A 22,003-nucleotide genomic window follows, 5' to 3' on the forward strand; every position below is an offset into this window, starting at 1 on the left:
TTTGCTGGGACATACGAGTATATACCATCTTGAAATCTTCCTACTATGTGGGATCATATAAGTTTTCATTTGAAGCAGCGAAAAAGTTTGAGTAAATTGGGTGATCTAGACACTTCATTATAAGCTTCAATTTTCATCATATTCTGCCTCCTATGGCGTCATGTCCATGCAAATTTCATTTTTAGTCAATGGCTTGCTGGTAGATTATAATTAGCAATCACTACCTGCAGTAGAACATGTTTTGTGATGTTGACAATCTGAGTGGTTTTCTTTTTCAGTTCTTATATTTCCATCACTTTTTATTACAGATTTGCTTTACAACACCGCTACAACAATTTGCAACGCACATACATGATGCTCACTACATTAGCATGTTTGGTTATAGCACAGTACCATATTAATACCTCGTACTCTAATTTCACTTCATTCTTGTCATGGGCGTATATATAAATTCAGCTTGTGTCAGAATTTTCACTTTTGTTACAAGTGTACAAGCCTTGGCTTTTCTTTTCTAACCTTACAACTATATATGTACCATTTTCCTATCAAAATGAGTCGCTGGATCGCTGTTGCGGTTTCCCTAGGGTCTTCTTCTTTTTCAGGACTTACTGTGCCTGGAATCATCGGCACCCTGGCTCATGCCGTTGGAAGGAATTTTTCTGACGTGAATACCGGTAAGTTGTTCATAAAGATTTTACGTTCATTGTAGGATCCTTATATGTAGAAGTACCGTCTCTCTCGAAAGTACCGCTCGATGCGTATCGGTGCGGATGATTCATGAAGCCCTACCTGCTAAATATTAAAGTCACTGAACCAATTGACATCCTCATCCATCCCCAGGTTAATTAACTGGCTCGGTAACTCTCAAATTTAGCAGCCCTTCCTCAGTTTGACTCGATGGATCCTTTGGATGCGCGTTTCTTGGCGCGTACTTTCAAGGTATCAAGAGAGAACGTACAATTATATCTGCAAAGATGCGCAAACATTGACAGTCTTGGGTTTACCTTTGATGTGTTTAACAATATGAGCCGCCAAATCGTGCAATGCTGATTTTAAACACCTTCAGCTGATTCTGTTTCTACTTTTTTATTATTTGAAGATAAATCTATCTATTCTTTACTCCGTTGAACAAATAATTGTCCAAATAAATATGTGCAGTAAGATTGCTTGAGAAAATATGATACCTAGCCTATCATTATTTGCGCTTGATAGTATTAAACCGCGCACCGACGGGGTCTGCGCCAACTTAGAACCGACTGGGTGGATGGTTGACCACCCCCCCCCCCCCCCCCCCGAGATCTCGAGAACGGAGCAAGATAGAGACAAGCGGTAAACGGCATGGGGTACGCACGGACACGGTCTACCATTTTTATTCAGGTCATTTTCAGGTCACGTCAAAGATGACGTCACAGGAGCAAAAAAGTCAAAATCGCGACGCTTAATATGAGGAGAGTTTTTCTCGAATAATTTTCGAAGTAACGAAGCTAGGAAAAAACTAATGGCACCATCGTGATCCTCATGTCAATCCCCATCGAACCCTAATTGTGTTGACCTCGAAAGGTCAATGTCAAAAGTTGACCTTAGGTCACGTGACCTCAAGTTCATCATGTATATCATTCGATGCGCCTTGATGAGCTGAACACTAAAAGACCGTCCGGGCGACTGTATCTCGTTCCTGTTAGGATTTATTAGCAACAAAAAAAAAACTTTGGTGACCCTTGATGACGTCACGCGGTATTGGGCCATTCCGACGCGTTTAACCCGCGCCCCAGTGGCGGTCTCAGCCAACTTCGCCCTAGTGGGGGGGGGGGCATAAGTTACCACTCACATCTAACTCAAAAACTAAGAGGGCTAGAAAGACGCGGTATAAAGCAATCGATAGCTCTTAATGCGCACGAAGATAGGTACCTATGATACATTCTTAGTCTCCCACACTCGACGGGGAATGATGAGTAAAGCGGTTCTCCTGTATCCAGCTTGAGTTAACCCGCGCCCCACTGGGGTCTGTGTATAACACGCCCTACTGGGGGGGGGGGGGCTATTCATAGCCCCCCCCCTCCTAACTCCGAACTACTGGGCCGATCGTCAAAATTCAAACAGCATCTGATACCCCCGGAAAAACTGTCGAGCGAAACCTAATTTCATTGACCTCGAGGTCACCGATGACGTCACAGGTCAGGTCAAAATAAAAATTATCGATATTTGGCTTGTTCACATTTTGGGCTTTGGCTGCCGTCTTACAAGTCAGATCAGGCTGAGTTTTGGTTTACGCACTCGTGAACAGATGCTTTAGGTACCCTGAGGGTACCAAACTTGTACTTTGATTTTCAGGTCAGGGTCAGGTCATCATATGTCACAGAAATCTTATGTCAGAAGTCGGTTACGTGACACATGTTTTATGGTCCATTTAGGTCATAGATTTCGAATTCGGTGTCGTCTGTGTCATTTGAGGCCATTTTCATCTGAATATAGCTGAGGTCAGGTCACTTTCAGGTCAAAAAAGGTCAAATTTTAAAGTTGAAATTTTTGAATAAAAAACATGTCTATCGGATGCAGTTTGAGCTCAGCAACACGATGGTGCTATTTATATTTTCAAAATTTTGAAAATTTTGAAAATTCGAGTTAGCAGTTTGATAGCGCAGTCCATTCGGAGTCCTTTCATGCAAAGAAATTGGATCTAGCTCAAAAACTGAGCTCTTGGAAGCAATTCCCGTAGTTCAATGTTTTGCGTCGAAATCGGCCGAACATGACGTCACTCTGACGTCATTTCCGGCCGACCTATGATAGATACGAAGTTCAAATTTTGACACAAGGTGTCAAATTGATGCAGCCGAAGGTACTGAAAGTTTGGCGGCGATACGTCAAGCGGTTTAGAAGTTATTGCAGAAAAACGGGAGGGGGCTATAGATAAATAGCCCCCCCCCCCCAGTTGCAGTGGGGCGCGGGTTAACAATACTATGACAGTTATCTGTTCTCAGTTGATCCGATATTGACATGAATCCCGAAAATTTTAACTATTTTATATCCCACACTCTTATTTCAGGTGGCCTCGATGTGGTTGCCATGGTAACCGAAACTCTTCTGCTCTACACCCCTGGTGGCGGTTTCTGGACGGCCTGTTACTTGATTTGCATTCTCCTTAGTTGTTACTCGATGGCTTTGTGGACTGTGGAGACAACAGTTATGGCTATATGGGATCTGCTGCCTCATACACCTAGGTAAGAAAAAGAACATCTCTCTATTTGTTGTTTGAGATAGATATTACAATTTAAAAGCTAGGTCGTTTTTGGGCGTATGAAACCAGTAAAACGCCTTTTGGGTCGACAAACGGAGCGATGGAGAGGGTGAACCCTGCATGTGCGGAATTGCGAGGGGGTACTTCCAAACGACTTGTGTACGGCAATCTACTTACCGGTTTCTAGTGAAGTGCCAAATTTGAGCGTAATCAGCCCAGCCGCTCTCGAGATCTGGAAGCGGCACCCTGCACGTGCGCAAGTACAAACTAGGTCCCAACTGACCTTTGCACGACACCTCGCTAACTTGTCCCTAGCCGTTTACCAAATTTGAGCGCAATCGGTTCAGCTGTTTTTTTTTTTTAATATTTGGAAACGACCCCTGCTCCGTAACCAATTCTTTTAAGTTTCGAAATACATAAACTTTAATACTTTAAAATAGATTCAAATCAAAGCAATATAATTTGAAGACACATTAGAACTAACTGTGCATGAACACAGTTAGTTCTAATGTGTCTGATCATTCTAGCATGCTACGTCAGCATCGTACGAAATAACTGACAGTGGCGGATCCAGGGGAGGGCAAAATGGGCATTTGCCCTCCCCAAAGCCAACTCGTGTGGGCAAGACTATCTTTTTTCCCCTCCCAAAGCATGTAGCGATGAGAAAATCTAATACGGCGTCGATGCCGATATGGACGAAAACCAGGGCTTCTTTCCTTGACGGCCATTCCGAAGGAAGGAGCTGACCACTGGCTGCTGATATTTTGGGTCGGTATGCTGATAATACATAGATGGAACTCCCTGAACTGAATGCATGCATATGCATTATGCAGTGTGGCCATGGTGTGGGGTAACACGGGGGCAAGATACCCAGTCGGGTAAGACGCCAACCACCCTTTTCGAAACTATCTAAGCAATCCACAGTTTTTTCGTTTGTTGGGAGCCTCAGCGCTGTGGAGCGTTCCGCGTAAAAAAAAAACGGCGGCGTTCCGAGCCGCCGTTTTCGACATTTTTTCATGTGTTCTGAAAATTTCAGACCAAGGTCTCTCAAGGTCACGAAGTCACTAAGTCACGTCAAGTGACATAACCTAAAAACAGTTCCATTGCTTGCCATAGCTAAACCGAGTGACGGATTGCTTTGAAACTTTCAGCAGTTTATAAGGGCAACAGTACCTACCTATGTATAAAATGTTAATCACATGATTTTTATATCGGTGACCTAAGGCTAGGTCAATTTTGCGACCTCTCCACTAAAAGTCAAGAGAAAATTGAAAGGCGCCTGTTTTGGGCAAACCTGTCCGTTAGCTCTGTTGGTAAAGCAGCAATGGAGTCCCGGTAGTGAGAGCCCGGGCTCGAGTCGCTCCGGTGCTCGATATTTGAGACTGCTGACGGGGATGGTCTGAGCCGGTTGGTGGGAGCAGCCGCAGCCAGTTGAAGTCAGTCTGAGAGGGACTTGCTGTGTCCGGTTTTGAAGGGCATGTTAAACTTTGACATCTAAATTCTCCTGTTATCCGGAATTACGCGATCGGACGGTAGGGGTTGGGCTCTACGCAACAAGCTCTGCTTAGCGTGGGCTCCGGCTCCGTCAATCCGTCCTTTCAAACATTCGTGCTAAATTTATAAAAAACGTCATTCTTAACAATACCGAGTTACAACCTAAACAGGACACTGTGAACCGGAAAATGGCACCCGTGACCCCTCCTTATGTCCCTGAGGTTATCTCAGGTCACGAAAGATGTGCAACAGTTTGCAACAGTTCGCTAATAACTTTTGATAGACGCAATCTAGAGCAATAGAAACACCTTAGATGTGTTCAGCTTGACAATACGGATCGACTGATATGCAACACGACCTTTTTCGGTCAGGTCATGACCTTGACCAATTGTCAAAGTTTTAAGTTCACTCTTTAAGATCAAATTATAACTCATTCGACGCGTCTTGACGAGAGGAGCACGATATCAATAAAAGTAAAATCTTACAAGGTTTGAGTCAAAAGTTATCGCAGAAAATCCGTTCCCGTAAAAATCGTCTATTTTGGCAGTTCCCCCTAGAGGCTAAGCCATTCATCTGAGGTCCAATCTGAGGGAATTATCCAGAAAAAGCAATAACAGGCCTCAAATCAGTTTTCTGGGGTGCTCTAGCTCTATTCGTTTCCGAGTTATGCGCCGGTTTTTCAAAAGTTGTCGAAACTAGACCTAAATATTGTCGAATTTGGCCTTTGATGGCCTCTGGTGACCTGACCTCTGACCTGGCCTTCAAAGTGACTGGGGTTATTTGGTCATTATGCTTGACGATCTTTCAAACGCCGCCTACCGCGTTTTGCTACATGGCCCAGGAGCCGAGTTAGAAGGTAGATGGGTGTTCAAACATCCCCCAGGGTCGTGAAAATCCAAGAGCCCCAGCGCGGCTGCGCACGGGTTAACATAGGACATTTTACACCATCTTACCCCGTATATGGGTAACATGACCTTTCCTCTTTGTAAATCGCAAAAATGAACAACTTCTCTTCATCAGGAACACTGAGCTCTTGCATACATTCAAGATAAATAACCAATTGATAAAATAGCATCACAAACTCGTTTGTAATAAGGAAAACGTATGATATATACGCATTTTCTATTGAGGTGGGCGACTTGCCCCGGGCTACCCTACTGGCGTTGTAAAGTCACTTGGTCACTGGCGCGGTGGTGGGTCGGGGTCGCCGATGGTCGGCTAAACTTTTGCCCTCCCCAAACGGATCGGCTGGATCCGCCCCTGATAACTGACACACATCTTCGCATTTTTGCCACGTATTTTATTCGAATTATCACACACATTGTAAGCTGTCATATAGGTATTGTAAGTTTCGATGAAAATAAGTGATTGACTCATGCGTTTTGTTGACAGGTTCCGCCAGCTCCTGAGAAAGCATGTTCTTGTATCAGTTTTTGCTCTCCCTTGGCTGGCATACAGTATTGGTTACTGTAACAAGGTAAGATGAAAACAGTTGGATACTGTGATCAGGTACCTAACATGAAAAATAGTTAGATACTATAAAAAGATAGGATGAATTAACCCTCGCATGTGTGCGGCGTTTGCCAGCTTCTAATGTGTAGGGGGGTCGGTTGGACCCCCCCTTGCCGTTTGGCCCCTGATCGAGCTAGAGCTTCGCGGAAAAAACGAGCGTGTTGCCCGTGACGAGAGGAAGCCGATGATACCCAATTTTAAGGTCCTAGGTCATTGGTTGACCTTCCAGGTCAGGTCAATGGCCCAAAGTCGGGAAAATCGGGACCTGTTAGAAAGTCGTAAAGTGTGGCTGCTAAGGGGTTTTTCGGGGTGCTGATCACGAATATCGTGTTAGTTTTGATCACAGATGATGTCTTGAAGCATTTAGACCAGGTCGGGTCAGGTCAGGTCAGGTCAACCAGTAGGCGTCGTGACGGGTATTCGTAGTACGTGTCAACCGCCTCTGACAGCTTCGTAACATGTTACGAAGTCACCAAAACTACTTCGTAAATGTTCAGATGGTTGCTAAATTCGAATTCAGCTCCAAAAACTAGCCTAGAAACATGTAAAACTCGAAAAAGTGACCCGAGGTCACCCGAGGTCACCAAAGGTCGATGACCTGACCTGACCTTCAGGTGACCTTGACACACACGGGAGTAACATCAAATCACATGTTTGAACGTTTGAAACCACGAAAAGCTTGCAAACACGCGGCTAGTGCGAGCCGACATACGCGAAATCGCGATTCCGGCCAAACATGGTCTCGGAAAAGAGGTCACAGGTCAAAGGTTATTTGGGTCAGGGTCATGAAATTTTCAGGGTAGGTGTAAAATTGATCAATGCGAGGGTACTGAAAGTTTCGTCGCGATCGGCCGCTTTTTACGCGAGTTATTCGCGAAAAACCATGGGGGGGGTCCATCCGACCCCCCCTACACATGCGAGGGTTAAGTTGGAAACTGCAACAAGGTAAGATGAAAAACAGTTTGATACTGTACCAGGAAAAGATGAAAAACAGTTAGATACTGTAGCAGGGTAAGATGAAAAACAGCTGGATACTGTAACAAGGTAAGATGACAAACAGTTGGATACTGTAACCAAGTAAGATTAAAAATAGTTAGAGACTATAACAAGGTAAGATTTAAAAAGTTGGAAACTGGAACAAGGTAAGATGAAAACAGTTGGATACTGTATGTAACACGGTAAGATAAGATGCATGACAGTTGATACTGTAACAAGCTAAAATGAAAAACAGTTAAATACCTACTACAGAAAGGTAGGATGAGAAACAGTTGGAAGCTGTATCAAGCGAAACTGACAACAGTAATACTCTCAATCATTCAGGTATACCTACACATGGTTTGAGGTTAACCAATTAAGTCGCTGTTTTTTTAAATACCTTTTGTAGACAAAGTAAGGTGGGATTCCGCGCGGTGGGATTCCGGGCGGAGACGGCCCCTAAAAGGTCAACGATTTTAACATCTTTATATTTCGCTATGTTTCACCAGTGTTACAGCTTTATTTTGGCTTGGGTGTCAGGGGAAAATCCCGCTCTCCAAAAAGGGAATGAGTCGGGAAAATCGCCGGTCAAGTAAGGCCCGAAAAGATGCAGAGAAGATCAATAGCCACTAATTTCTTACTAATGAGGTAACATACATGATGTAAAACGACCATCCACGCAAATGCTTTATCTCCGCCAAGTTGAAGAGGAAAATGTTCTTTAAAAATGGGTGTGAGAGCCAGAAAATAATTTTCTTTCGGGATCTGCATCCCAATGAATTTCTTTTTTATTTTTGTAAACCTTCTTTTTGTGACCCCCAGAATTTTGCGACGATCGAAATTTTGAAAATTTTGTGTTCTCTATCGATTTTGTAAACCTCCTTTGTTGTGACCTCCATAATTGTGTGACACTGCGTCTCTCTCTGTTATTTCTTACAGAACTCCTGGCGGTCCATGGCAGAAGCTGAGCAGGTCACCTATAGCCAACAATCCATGATCGTTATCTGTATCCTCGAATGTGTCGCTGTCTCTGCCGTGTTCGGAGCTCGACGATTCCAGACGTGTTGGTCGGCCATGCAGGGCAGGTTCTGCGGATGTCCGTACCCGCTGCTGTTCTGGGGAATTATCACACCGATTGTTTTGACGGTAAGGAATGTTATGACGTCAGTGGGTATGTTATCTTATGACGTCAGTGGGTTTGATGGTAGGTTAGGTTATGACGTCAGGGACAATGATGCTAGGCTCAAGGTTGTATGATGTCGTGTCCCAGTTATTTTTTTCGATAGATTAGCAGCTTATGTTGTAAGTGATTATGAAGACTGGTTATGCGTCAAAACGTTTTATAACGCATACCCTGTTCATTACCATTAAGTTCAATACCTACGTTACGTCGATAGAGCTAATATTCATTGCTGTCTGAATAGACACCTTCGTTACATCATTAGCAAAAGCTTTGTCTATGCCACAAATATCTACGTTAGCTGATCAACATTAGCCGTTTTCACGACGGGCTATCCGGCGAATGCACCTGCTTTGACCAAATATGCACCTAATTTCTTTTACAGCAAATTTCTTCATTTTATGAATTTATTTTAGTGTTTTAATCGATGATGCTCTCTGATAATATGACAAAGCAGGCATATAAGCAATTAGTGCAATCCTAGCTGATAGCTACTAAGAGACACACTGAACCTGATCTGACCAAATCTGCACCTGATCTGCACCAGATGTGCACCAAATGTGTACCAGATGGCCGTCGTGAAAACGGCTATTAACCATTCGTCAGTAACTTTGACAATTTACGCCAGTAACATTATCTTGTACCGCCAGGTTCTTTTTATTCTCTCGTTATTCTCCATTTACTCCCTGCTGAGTATCGTCGGAGCGGTGGCGGCTGCACTATATTTCCTCTTCGTCGTCATTTCGGCGGTTTTCCTGCTTTTTACAAGACCCGGCACGATGAGACAGGTATGTTTGAGACTGTACAGCTTGTGAGGTCAATCACAGGTATGTTTGAGACTGTACGACTAGTGGCGCCAATTACAGGTTAACCCGCGCCCTGCTTGGGGGCGGGGTTGGACACGCCCTGTGGTTTTGTTCGCGAACATCTAAATAAACACCGGTGGGCTCGCCGCTGTTTTTGCCACACCTTATCACACATCTTTTCTGCGCATGTTGTAAAAATTTCAGACCAAGGTCACTCAAGGTCAGTTCAGCAGGTCACTTCAAGTGACCTCACATGGAAAGTTTCAATGTCTGCCATAGGTACGCCGAGTGGCCGATCACTTCGATACTTTCCATGGCTGTTATGAGGTAGAAACTATATAAACCACACTGATCTACAGCTCTGCCGTGAAAAGGCAAAAATATTACGTTCGGGTGGCCTCTGACCAGAAGTAATGACCTCTGAACCAATGTAATGCCATCGTATTTGCGCGGCAGGACTATGCATAAACCTTGGTGGTTCTCCTGCTCAGACTCTGAGAGTGGTGTCGGACCATCTAAACCTTATGACATTCCTAGTTCGCGATGTGTATTGTGATCAGATTGTTCAGTAAGAGTTGTTGGAAATCAATAGAAATATCTGCTTCAGAAATGGCATACTCCTCCATATATACTTCCTTAGCCATGTTACGTCGAAGCTGTTATTGTTTCTCCAATCAATCTTGGATAATCATTCAAATAAGAATTCTTGATCATAACAACAGTGTTGTTTATTTCAGAAATGGCGCATCATGACCACCCCGTGGGACCTGGCGCCACATCAGATGCAGCCGACCTATGGAAGATACGAGACGTTCACCATGTCTGGAGTGGCACACTGATACCTTTTTCACCGGTCATGACCGGTCATTTTCATGCTAAGACAAACAGTCATGTCGCTGTCGCGAAGAGTCATGTCATGTCATGTTATTTCAGTCAGGCCATGTTATGGAAGACAGTCATGTCATGAGACAGTCATGCCATGCTATGACAGCTAAACATGAAGGTGACTTAGCTTAGCAAAGATGAAGACCATCGATTACACTTTGCTTGTGTTTAAACTTAAATCTGTTGCCGGTTTTTCTGGGGTATGTTTGTGTGCATGTTTTGAATCGGTCGGTACCCTACCTTACCATTCGTTTGGTGTATGCGGTTGACACTACGAAATTTAGCCTCGTAATGGCAAGAACGTTCGAATGTTAAATGCAATACCTATATACCTACCATACGGCCGATAACACAGCCATGCCAACTAGGATGCTGCTACTATATTAAAACCGAATTTAGTTGAAGACACTGCCATGACGAAACCGAGACATTGTCGTAACACTCAATTGGAATTCAAAGCAAGACTATACAATAATGGAGAAACTGTTATACTGTTCTTATGTTCTAACTTCGTCAATAACTTAACCCTCGCATGTGTGGGGGGGGGGTCGGATGGACCCCCCCCCCATGGTTTTTCGCGAATAACTCGCGTAAAAAGCGGCTGATCGCGACGAAACTTTCAGTACCCTCGCATTGATCAATTTTACACCGACCCTGAAAATTTCATGACCCTGACCCAAATGACCTTTGACCTGAGACCTCTTTTCCGAGACCATGTTTGGCCGGAATCGCGATTCCGCGTATGTCGGCACGCATTAGCCGCGCGTTTGCAAGCTTTTCGTGGTTTCAAACGTTCAAACATGTGATTTGATGTTACTCCCATGCATTAGGGTGGGTGTCAAGGTCACCTGAAGGTCAGGTCAGGTCATTGACCTTTGGTGACCTCGGGTGACCTCGGTTCACATTTTCGAGTTTTACATGTTTCCAGGCTAGTTTTTGGAGCTGAATTCGAGTTTAGCAACCATTTGAACATTTATGAAGAAGTTTTGGTGCCTTCGTAACATGTTACGAAGCTGTCAGAGGCGGTTGACACGTACTACGAATACCCGTCACGACGCCTACTGGTTGACCTGACCTGACCTGACCCGACCTGGTCTAAATGCTTAAAGACATCATCTGTGATCAAAACTAACACGATATTCGTGATCAGCACCCCGAAAAACCCCTTAGCAGCCACACTTTACGACTTTCTAATAGGTGTCCCGATTTTCCCGACTTTGGGTCATTGACCTGACCTGGAAGGTCAACCAATGACCTAGGACCTTAAAATTGGCTATCATCGGCTTCCTCTCGTCACGGGCAACACGCTCGTTTTTTCCGCGAAGCTCTAGTTCGATCAGGGGCCAAACGGCAAGGGGGGTCCAACCGACCCCCCGTACACATTAGAAGCTGGCAAACGCCGCACACATGCGAGGGTTAAACTATACCTACTCTGGCAAACCTAATAAAGAACGTAGTGAAAGCGCCTGAATCACTTTGCATGTGTTTTTTGCTCACTGAGTTGAGTATGTATGGTTCGGGTAAAATTTGCTTGAAAAGGCGTGAGAGAGATGTTTTCGGATATATTTCAGGAAATTTGAAGGCACGTGCATCAACGGCGACGGCACATCCGTTTTTTCTTAGATCTGTCAGACTATTGTAGCTAGTATTTCTTATATGCGTATGCTTATTGTTTACTAACAAAATGTGAAATAAACTTTAAAAGAACCAACGTGTTAACTGTTTTAGGCTACTTTTAGAAAAGTGAAAATCATGAAAAGTTCACACTTCTTTATTTCATTCATTTGCTCCATGCCAATTAACCCGCGCCCCGTAGGGGGGGGGGGGCCGAAACGGCCCCCTCCTGTCCTTTTCGGTCGATATCTCCTAAACGGCTGGAGATATCGCCACCAAACTTTCAGGACCCCTCCGGGCATCAATTTTACACATTGTGACCAAAAATTTTTCCAGAGGCTATGATAGGTTGGCCACAAATGACGTCAGAGTGACGTCATGTTCTGTCATTTTCGACCGAAAAAAGACCTTCGCGAGAAGACCTGTCAGGACTACAGCTTTGAAGATACAGAAAAATGATCAAGACATAAAAGGTGTAGAATTGACAGGGCTACAAAACTGCTATCTCAAATTTTTGAAATTTTTGAGTTTTGACCCCCAAAAATCAAAAAAGCATTTTTTTGGATATATTCGCCAAAAAATCCAAAAAGTTTTTTGAGTTTCGAAAAAAACCGGAATATATGTGATAGTGCCTACCGTCTTCTATCTACATACCAAATTTCAGATCGATACCTCGTTTTTTGGCCAAGTTATAGCGAAAAAACTGTTCAAAAATGATGACGTCAAATTTTCAAACTCAATTTTTGGCAATTCTAGAACTCGTAGAGCAAAACGAAGACCACCATTAGACTCCCCGTGACGAGCTGCATCGAATCGATACCCATTTTATGCAAAAATATCAGCTTTGAAATTTGACCTAATTTGACCTGACCTTGACCTGACCTTCACCAAAACGTGACCTAGGCTGGCCCCAAAGGCTGCCTAACCCACATAATCGCATTTGTCATGTAAAATGGACCATAAAACATGTATCACACGACACATTCATATTGTGACCCCCGGTGACCTGACCTCGCTGTGACCTGACCTGGTATCAGTGACCTCAGATAGCAAAGTATGTGTTTGACGAACAATATACCATCGATGGTTTTCAATAAATTACCAATTTACTCGCTTTCACAGCACATTTCTTGAATTGCCTGTGAACGGTGAAAATCTGACCTTTGACCTGACCTGTGACGTCATCGGTTTGACCTAGGTCAATGAAATTTGGTCACAAGGTAGTTCCCGGGTGGGACTATCGAACGCCGTTTGAATTTTGAAAATCGGCCGGTAACTTTCCGAGATCTTAGGGGGGGGCCGAAACGGCCCCCACCCCCCCTACGGGTGGTAGGGTCCGCCGGTAGCCCTACGGGGCGCGGGTTAAAACCACATAGGAAATGCAGCATCCATCATACACTGTTAGTTGCACGATTGAAATGCCTTCATTCAATCATTGTCAGAGTAACTCATGTATCGCTTTTTTGTTTCAGCGCTAAACGACACATGTCATTCACAAATAATGTGCGCTTTTACATATGAATAATAATAATTGAATCTCATTTATTCACCTCACGACGACCGACAGACACCAATGATATCGAGCTATATCCAGTCCGCCAGTGATTTCAAGATCAATGCTCTCACACTATACCTATACATCTGTATACCACCAATGGACCAGCAGTGGTTGTTAGGTAGGTACTTCGCTGGACACAAAGTTTGAGCTAAATCGCACGAGTAGTTTCTGAGGTACAGAAATGGAATGTGCACGTGCGCACGTGCATCGGCAGCTCGAAATTGCGACATACGTCATTTGACAGTGCGTTGTACCCAGGTGGGTGACGGCACGTGATCGCCTGAGGCGGTGGGGGGTAAAAATATTTTCGTCATTTAACCCGCGCCCCGTTGGGCTCTGCCGAGCAACGCGCCCCGTTGGGGGGGGGGCATTTCGCCCCCCCCCCCTAACCCGCGACCTGGTGGGGGGGGGGCTATTTTTTGCCCCCCTCAAGACTTTTCGATATATCTCCAGAACCGCTGCGCCGATCGTCACCAAACTTTCAGTACCCTCCCGGACATCAATTTTACACATTGTGACCAAAAATTTTTCCAAAGGCTATGATAGGTTGGCCGGAAATGACGTCAGAGTGACGTCATGTTCTGCCGTTTTCGACCCAAAAAAGGGTTTCGCGGGAAGAGCTGTCAGGCTTATAGCTTTGCAAATACAGAAAAATGATAAAGACATGAAAGCTGTAGATTGGACAGGGCTACAAAACTGCTATCTCGGATTTTTGAAATTTTTGGATTTTGAACCCCCAAAAATAAAAAAGCATTTTTTTAGATATAATAATCGAAAAATCCAAAAAGTTTTTTGAATTTCGGAAAAACCGGAATATATGTGATAGTCCTTACGGCCTTCCATCCACATACCAAATTTGAGATTGATACCTCTTATTTTGGCGAAGTTATAGCGAAAAAACTGTTCAAAATTGATGACGTCAAATTTTCAAACCCAAATTTTAGCAATTCTAGACCCCGTAGCGCAAAACAAAGACCACCATTAGACTCCCCTGACGAGCTGCATCGAATCAATACCCATTTTATGCAAAACTATCAACTTTAAAATTTGACCTTTTTTGGCCTGACCTTGACCTGACCTTGACCTGAACTTCACCAGAAAGTGACCTAAGCCGTACCTGATAGTCTTATAACCAACACCATTGAGTTGGAAATGAAAAATTGGCCATAAAACATGTATCACACAACGTTAGTAAAGTTGGGCTCATGTGACCTGACCTGTGACCCTTGGTGACCTGACTTGTGACCTGACCTGGTATTGCCAGTGACCTCTAATAGCAACATATCTACTAGGCAACTGACGCCCTACCGCTGATTCTCGACAAAATGCGTTTTCCTCTGTGTTATAGCGCATTCCCTAGAAGACCCGTGAACGGTGAAACATTTCATCTTTGACCTGACCTGTGACGTCATCGATGACCCCGAGGTCAATGAAATTTGGATTCCTTCGACAAATTTGACAGGCCTTTCGAACGCCGTTTGAATTTTGCGGATCCGTCCAGTAGTTTCGGAGATACGAGGGGGGCAAAAAATAGCCCCCCCCCCCCACCAGGTCGCGTTATAAACAGACCCCACCAGGGCGCGGGCTAAGATCTCGAGAACCACGCAACCTAGCGACAAGCGGCAAACCGTGTTGGATAGCCCTATCAGGGAACTACCTTGTGACCCAATCTTATTGACCTAGGTCAAACCGATGACGTCACAGGTCAGGTCAAAGGTCCAATTTTCACCGTTTACAGGCATTTCAAGAAATGCGTTGTAAAATCGGGTAAAATGCATTTCATTGAAAATCATCGATGGGGAAATGCTCTCCAAACACATATTTTGCTAGTTGAGGTCACTGATACCAGGTCAGGTCACAGAGGTCAGGTCACTAGGGGGTTCACAATATGAAAGTGTCGTGTGATACATGTTTTATGGTCCATTTTACATAACAAATGCGATTATGTGGATCAGGCAGCCTTTGGGGCCAGCTTAGGTCACATTCTGGTCAAGGTCAGGTCAAGGTCAGGTCAAGGTCAGGTCAAATTAGGTCAAATTTCAAAGTTGGTATTTTTGCATAAAATGGGTATCGAATCGATGCAACTCGTCACGGGGAGCTCAATATTGGTCTTTGTTTTGCTGTACAAGGTCTAGAATCGCTAAAAATTGAGTTCAAAAATTTGACGTGATCATTTTTGAACAGTTTTTTCGCTATAACTTAAAACGAGATATCGATCTGAAATTTGGTATGTATATAGAAGAGCGTAGGGACTATCACATATTTTCCGTTTTTTTCGAAATTCGGAAAAATTTTGGATTTTTTTTAGTTTTTCTAAAAAATTCAATTTTTTGAAATTTTTTGGGTCAAAAACCCAAAATTTTGAAAATCCGAGATAGCAGTTTTGTAGCGCCGCTTTTTGTCTACTAGACCATATAAAGAACTTTGAAATTGCTTGAAAACTGTAGATTTGGTGAGCGTTTCAAGATTGCATGTTTTTTGCTCATTTTTGCTCGAACATGACCTCAGTTTGACCTCAATAACTCCTGACCTAAGGTGACCTAAGACTTGGAATTTGATGTGAAGGTGTCAAATTGATGATCGGGAAGGTACTGAAAATTTGGCGGCGCTGCGCGCCGCCGTTTTCTTGCTATTCAGGAAAAACCACAGGGGGGGGGGCAAAATGGCCCCCCCAACGGGGCGAGGGTTAATGCTCAATGCATTCGCTGCGACTTTTTACAAGACCTTCTTATCGTCGTTGTTCCTTGCTTTCAACGACTGGTCCCCGAGTGATGACTATCCTCACGCAATATAGGATGAATGGAGCTAGCAATTAAGCCCAAAAAACATATCGAAAACGTTACAAAACACTTCTTTTGAAGGAGATGAATTGAATGGTTTTGGAGCCTCACAAAACATGTTTCAGATATGACGCGTAAAACAAACTGACGCATAAAGACTGTGTTCAAAAGTGTGAGCAGCAGCTCCGCAAGCACTTGTTGACAACTGAAAATCGTAGGTACTGCTCGGTCGCCATAGCAACAAGTAAGCGTCACAAATTTCTAACACTATCTGAGTGCGCCAAGTTCGACTACATCGAGGACGATGGGTGATGGTTGCCAGCTGATCAAATTAATGAAACGCGAATAAATTCAATTTTTGTTTGAGATTGTGAGTAAGATATGTTTGTTAATTTCAAATATCATTGAATTAGATTTTGTATATAAAATAACTACAAACACCTCTGTGCAAGGAATAAATCAAGGCTTATGAAAATCGTGAGTAGGGTTGGGAAAAGCAGAAAAAGGATCACGTGACTGGCGTCCCAACCTTATCTGTAAGAATCTTGGTTGCACCTAGCTGTGTGCTAATTCTCGACTCATTCTGCCCAGCCGTTCCCAAGATACTGTCACGGCATTTTCAATGAATGGGGCTTTGCAGTGGTGAAGAAATGGATGTTGTAGATAAACTGACTTACGAGTTACTGCTTACTTTTACGGCCGTTGTGGTCATGGCCAGATTAGCCCCGTTTACATAGGGCTCGTTGCCAGATAGTGAAATTCAGATACCGAGATATGTATTCCACTAACGAGACATTTCAGGCACATTCCGCTAGTTCTGACGACCTATCCGGCCAGAAGACCGGATAGGTCGTCAAAACTAGTGGAATGTGCCTGAAAATCTCGAATCGTTAGTGGAATAAATGTCTCGGGATCGGAATTCCACTATCTGGCCTATGTAAACGGGGCTATTGTCTGTGTCCAGTCTAGGTAGGTATAGAGTTCAGAGGACTATGGTAACACATATAAGTACTGTCCATCAGTAATGTCAGAGTCTTTTCAAACTGTTTACATCCAACTCGGTGATGTCAATAAAAAAGAAAACCGACATTTAACCTACTGTCGACTTAATCCATTGATTGATCCGCAAAAATGATTGAATATGGAAAGTTGAGAGAAATAACAATCATTTACCGACTTTGAACCATATGTAGGTGGGTAGTAAAACTAACGAAATGTGAGACACACACAGTAGGTATTTAGCCTGAATTAACTTACTGCATTTTTCGGCATTCTAATAGCAACTCTCGTTTTACAGTCCTAATTGCAGATTTGGCTCTATATATTATCTGTCTAGAAGGTGGCACCCGATTGATATCTGCAATCAAACCATATTGGCGGTACTGCAACTGATTGTCACTAATCTAATCCACATCGTCGGCAGTTTTCTAGCGCTAATACACTTACGAAGCATCGACCATTGATTTCCTGTCTCAGCTGAGCGCCGTCAGCAGTGGAAAACCGACAACATGCCATTATTTACTGCGACAAAACAAAAGTTGAGCCGACTCCAGGCAACTTGAATGGGTGATTTATTGATTTTCACGATATTGATGAATGATACCAATTACAGAAAATCGTTATAACTACCGATACCAAACCAAATACCAACAGGAACCTTGGGAAAATACCGGAACCGAACTGACTTGGGAATATCAGAGAAATATCAACTTTTTACCAAATTCATATCCTCTTTTACCTTAGGGAGGATTCACAATACCAGTAAAATACGAAATGTGTTAGCATTGAAACGCCAAAAACCAAGTTTGTATCGGTTTGGTATCGGTATGCCAAAAAGTTGGCATTCGATTGATATCTCTAGTATTGACTCTTGTAAGGCTGGAGATTTACTTCATGCAGAATAAATGCATTGTACGAGATTAAGGATATATTACACGCTTGGAAAATTTAATAGATGGGTTTTCGATGGGATGGCCGGCTGTGTGACGCTCAGGGCAAGATGCAGTCCGTCTATTATTTTTTTTTTTGCAATCCTTCGTGTCTGTCCGTCCATCCGTTCGTCCGTCCGTCCGTCCGTCCGTCCGTCCGTCCGTCCGTCCGTCCGTCCGTCCGTCCGTCCGTCCGTCCGTCCGTCCATCATTACACTACCCAGTATCAGTCAAGGCCATGCATGTACTAGCGAGCTACACCTAAATGGTTTTCGGTGCCATCATCTGCCTGCAATTTGCATGCATTAAATTTGTCATTGCATATAGCTTACATAATACATCATAAATCACATTGACAATTTCTCCTTAGCTTATTGCGATGTCATGCAATAAGCGTTTCAAGTACCGTGCCGTACGCAGCATAATTTAGGTTCAAGTCGAGTGCAGGATCTCTAACTGAACAAAGTGTTGCGTACGATTGCAAGACACAGGATTTAATGACGCGTCTCTTCATCATTATATGCCCACTAGAGTGACAGAATATACCAATGGCAAGCTACTCATCATGGAAGTAGGGATATGAGCATTGCATTCAGTGAGCTATAAGATACAGCGATGGGAAAGGTATTGCTGCGGCTAGAAATGTCGAATGTGCATAATGCATTGTGGCCGTTTTCACGACGGAATAGCAGGCATCTATTTAACCCGCGCCCTGGTGGGGTCTGTTTATAACGCGACCTGGTGGGGGGGGGCTATTTTTTGCCCCCCCTCGTATCTCCGAAACTACTGGACGGATCCGCAAAATTCAAACGGCGTTCGAAAGGCCTGTCAAATTTGTCGAGGGAAACCAAATTTCATTGACCTCGGAGTCACCGATGACGTCACAGGTCAGGTCAAAGATGAAATGTTTCACCGTTCACGGGTCATCTAGGGAATGCGCTATAACACCGAAGAAAACGCATTTTGTCGAGAATCAGCGATAGGGCGTCGGTTGCCTAGTACATATGTTGCTATAAGAGGTCACTGACATTACCAGGTCAGGTCACCAAGGGTCACAGGTCAGGTCACATGAACCTAACTTTAGATAGGGGAGAGTGGGGTGGGTTGTATCAGTTTTTACTCTGAGACCCATTACCTCGTAACTATCCGTGATAAACTCATTATTTCCATACTATTTCCTTCCTTGATTCTTCTGCTTTTTTGTGCAAAGTAACTTTTCCGCTACCTCTACCAGTTTTTCTTCTACGGTCTGCCGAATAGAACAATGTTTTTGATACAACTTACCCCATGGCTTGGGTGAGTTGTATCACATGGTGGGGTAATTTGTATCACTATTTCACGTTTCAGGGAGTGTGCTTGCTACTGGTTTTGAACATAACAACAACATTACATGGGGTTAATACAATGTATATGTTCAAAGGCTTCACTTTTATTAGACCAAACTTAGGTCAATGCAATCCGAACGAAACATCGAAACGAACGAAACATCAACAGACGAGACGCAAAAGTGGCCCGGGCCGTTAAGAGCAAAGAAGCCAATACATTGTGCCGAAATGGAACGAGCATTGACTAGCTACCTACAAACGCGAGCCAGGGCTTAGCTTTTGCGATCAAAAACAGCATACCCATACATACATACATGTTACAACATACCCCACCCGGCTCTGATACAACATGCACCTCGCCGCCATCTTGGAAAAAAAACATCCTCGTGCTCAAAAACAGCGGACAGCTGGAGAAATCCATTTTCACTCACGCAGCCTTAGAACCTATTCTCACCACCGCTACGGAGATCTTTCAAATTTGTGCACATCTAAATGCCCAAAACACACATTTTCTTGCAACTTGTTTTTTTAGAATGACGTTAAAAAAACATAAAATCGGCTCCCACCTCGAGACGCATCCAACCAGCCACACGACAGAACAGGGAAAGATGGCGCCCGAAAAACCTCGTCGGCTGGTCGTGTCACGAGCGCCATCTATTGGATAACTTTGGCACAATTCGCCCTGATACTACTTGGACATGATACAACTCTCCCCGCTCTCCCCTACTAAGGTTGTGCGATGCATGTTTTATGGCCAATTTTTCATTTCCAACTCAATGGTGTTGGTTATAAGACTATCAGGTACGGCTTAGGTCACTTTCTGGTGGAGGTCACGGCAAGGTCAGGTCAAAAAAGGTCAAATTTCAAAGTTGATATTTTTGCATAAAATGGGTATTGATTCGATGCAGCTCGTCACGGGGAGTCTAATGGTGGTCTTTGTTTTGCGCTACGAGGTCTATAATTGCTAAAAATTGAGTTTGAAAATTTGACGTCATCAATTTTGAACAGTTTTTTCGCTATAACTTGGCCAAAAAAAGAGGTATCGATCTCAAATTTGGTATGTAGATAGAGGGCGGTAGGGACTATCACATATATTCCGGTTTTTTCGAAATTCAAAAAACTTTTTTGATTTTTCGGTTATTATAATCAAAAAATCTATTTTTTGATTTTTGGGGCTCAAAATCGAAAAATTTCAAAAATCCGAGATAGCAGTTTTGTAGCCCTGTCAATTCTACAGCTTTTATGTCTTTATCGTTTTTCTGTATTTGCAAAGCTATAGGCCTGACAGCTCTTCCCGCGAAACCCTTTTTTGGGTCGAAAACGGCAGAACATGACGTCACTCTGACGTCATTTCCGGCCAACCTATCATAGCCTTTGGAAAAATTTTTGGTCACAATGTGTAAAATTGATGTCCGGGAGGGTACTGAAAGTTTGGTGACGATCGGCGCAGCGGTTCTGGAGATATATCGAAAAATCTGGAGGGGGGGCAAAAAATAGCCCCCCCCCACCAGGGCGCGGGTTAATCCCCATTTGATCCTTTGGTTCCTCAGGAATTTTAGTAGTTCTTTTTAGTAGGTTCCCCAGCTTTCGAATGAATGGTGCGTTAGTTTGCTTATTTTTCTATTAAATATCACATCGATTTACTTTATCTAAGGATTTATCACTAATATCAACATAAAGCGTAAGCACAATTATAAAATTATGAAATTATTAAATACTAGTACAATAGTTAAAAAAAGATACTGAGTTGCCAGGCTACAAAGAATATATTCATTTATGGCGCACGACAGACATTTAGAAAGCAGCGCCCTGTTTTATTGCACGCTGCTAGCCGCTTCCATTGGGTTTTGCAGGCCGTCGTCATTGGTCGTTACACGTATGATGTCACGCGACTTGTGGCCTGTCACGGCTCTTTAATGATCTCCACTAAATGAATGCAACAATGGCCTTTTAAGTTGATCTCTGTGGCCATCTGTCTATGGAGCGACCAATATGAAAGTTGGGTGAATTTACCGGGGTTACATGACTATGAGCAAGCAAATGTGTATCAGGAATGGATTTAGGTGGAGAATTGCGCTGGACCATGAGTGCTCGAACGCTCCCAATTCCACGCCGGTTTGGCTTTGGAGCCGAGACAGACGATGCGGGTCAAGGTCACCGCTGGGGTAACGGTGGATTGGGTGCGCCCGAGCACCCGTAACGCGGCACAATTCTCCATCTATGGATTTTCCTATTCGCTCAGCATTGTGATAGGCGTTCGTAATAGCATTTACTCTGCTCATGTACCTATCCCCGGTTATTTAAAAGAAGTTTTTGTGGGGGAATATCACGGCTTTAGGTACTCGGTGGCCCTATTCACGACTTTCAAAGAATGCTCCGATAACTAAACACCGCACAGACCTACTGCATTAGTGAATCTGACAGAATGTCTGTGGAATTACATCCCCCCTCACCACACCCCTAAAAACTCATCCAGTGTCCAAAACCACTTTTATCGACTCGCCAAAAAAAAAAACACACACACACACACACACACACACACACATACACACACAAAGCATGGGGCATGTCAGCTCTCAGTTCATTTATTATTGTCTTTACCATGGTTCAATTGCATTGCGCGATTTAAAGCACGTGAGTGCCTATATAGTATATATGTAGAAAATAATATCTACAGCAAAACATCCAAAATTACAAAGGCTACAATGCTT

At 43.6% G+C, this 22,003-nt stretch overlaps 1 protein-coding gene across 1 annotated transcript; it reads left to right on the forward strand.

Moving 5' to 3' along the window:
* The first annotated feature begins 592 nt into the window (after nucleotides 1-592).
* LOC122370700 (sodium-dependent dopamine transporter-like) lies at nucleotides 593-10,545 on the forward strand. The gene is made up of 6 exons (XM_043346538.1): nucleotides 593-674; nucleotides 3,044-3,218; nucleotides 6,122-6,206; nucleotides 8,156-8,362; nucleotides 9,047-9,184; nucleotides 9,940-10,545. The coding sequence occupies exons 2-6, from the start codon at nucleotides 3,064-3,066 to the stop codon at nucleotides 10,039-10,041; spliced, it is 687 nt and encodes a 228-aa protein (XP_043202473.1). The 5' UTR covers nucleotides 593-674; nucleotides 3,044-3,063; the 3' UTR covers nucleotides 10,042-10,545.
* The last annotated feature ends 11,458 nt before the right edge of the window (nucleotides 10,546-22,003 follow it).

Source organism: Amphibalanus amphitrite, unplaced genomic scaffold, assembly GCF_019059575.1.
Source record: "Amphibalanus amphitrite isolate SeventyFive unplaced genomic scaffold, NRLGWU_Aamphi_draft 001161F_arrow, whole genome shotgun sequence".
In the NCBI taxonomy this organism is placed as follows: domain Eukaryota; kingdom Metazoa; phylum Arthropoda; class Thecostraca; order Balanomorpha; family Balanidae; genus Amphibalanus; species Amphibalanus amphitrite.

Coding starts and splice junctions, on each gene's coding strand:
- LOC122370700 (XM_043346538.1), top strand. CDS start 3,064: ATGGTAACCGAAACTCTTCTGCTCTACACCCCTGGTGGCGGTTTCTGG. Junction 3,219..6,121: donor CTGCTGCCTCATACACCTAG/GTAAGAAAAAGA, acceptor TTTTGTTGACAG/GTTCCGCCAGCTCCTGAGAA. Junction 9,185..9,939: donor GACCCGGCACGATGAGACAG/GTATGTTTGAGA, acceptor TGTTTATTTCAG/AAATGGCGCATCATGACCAC.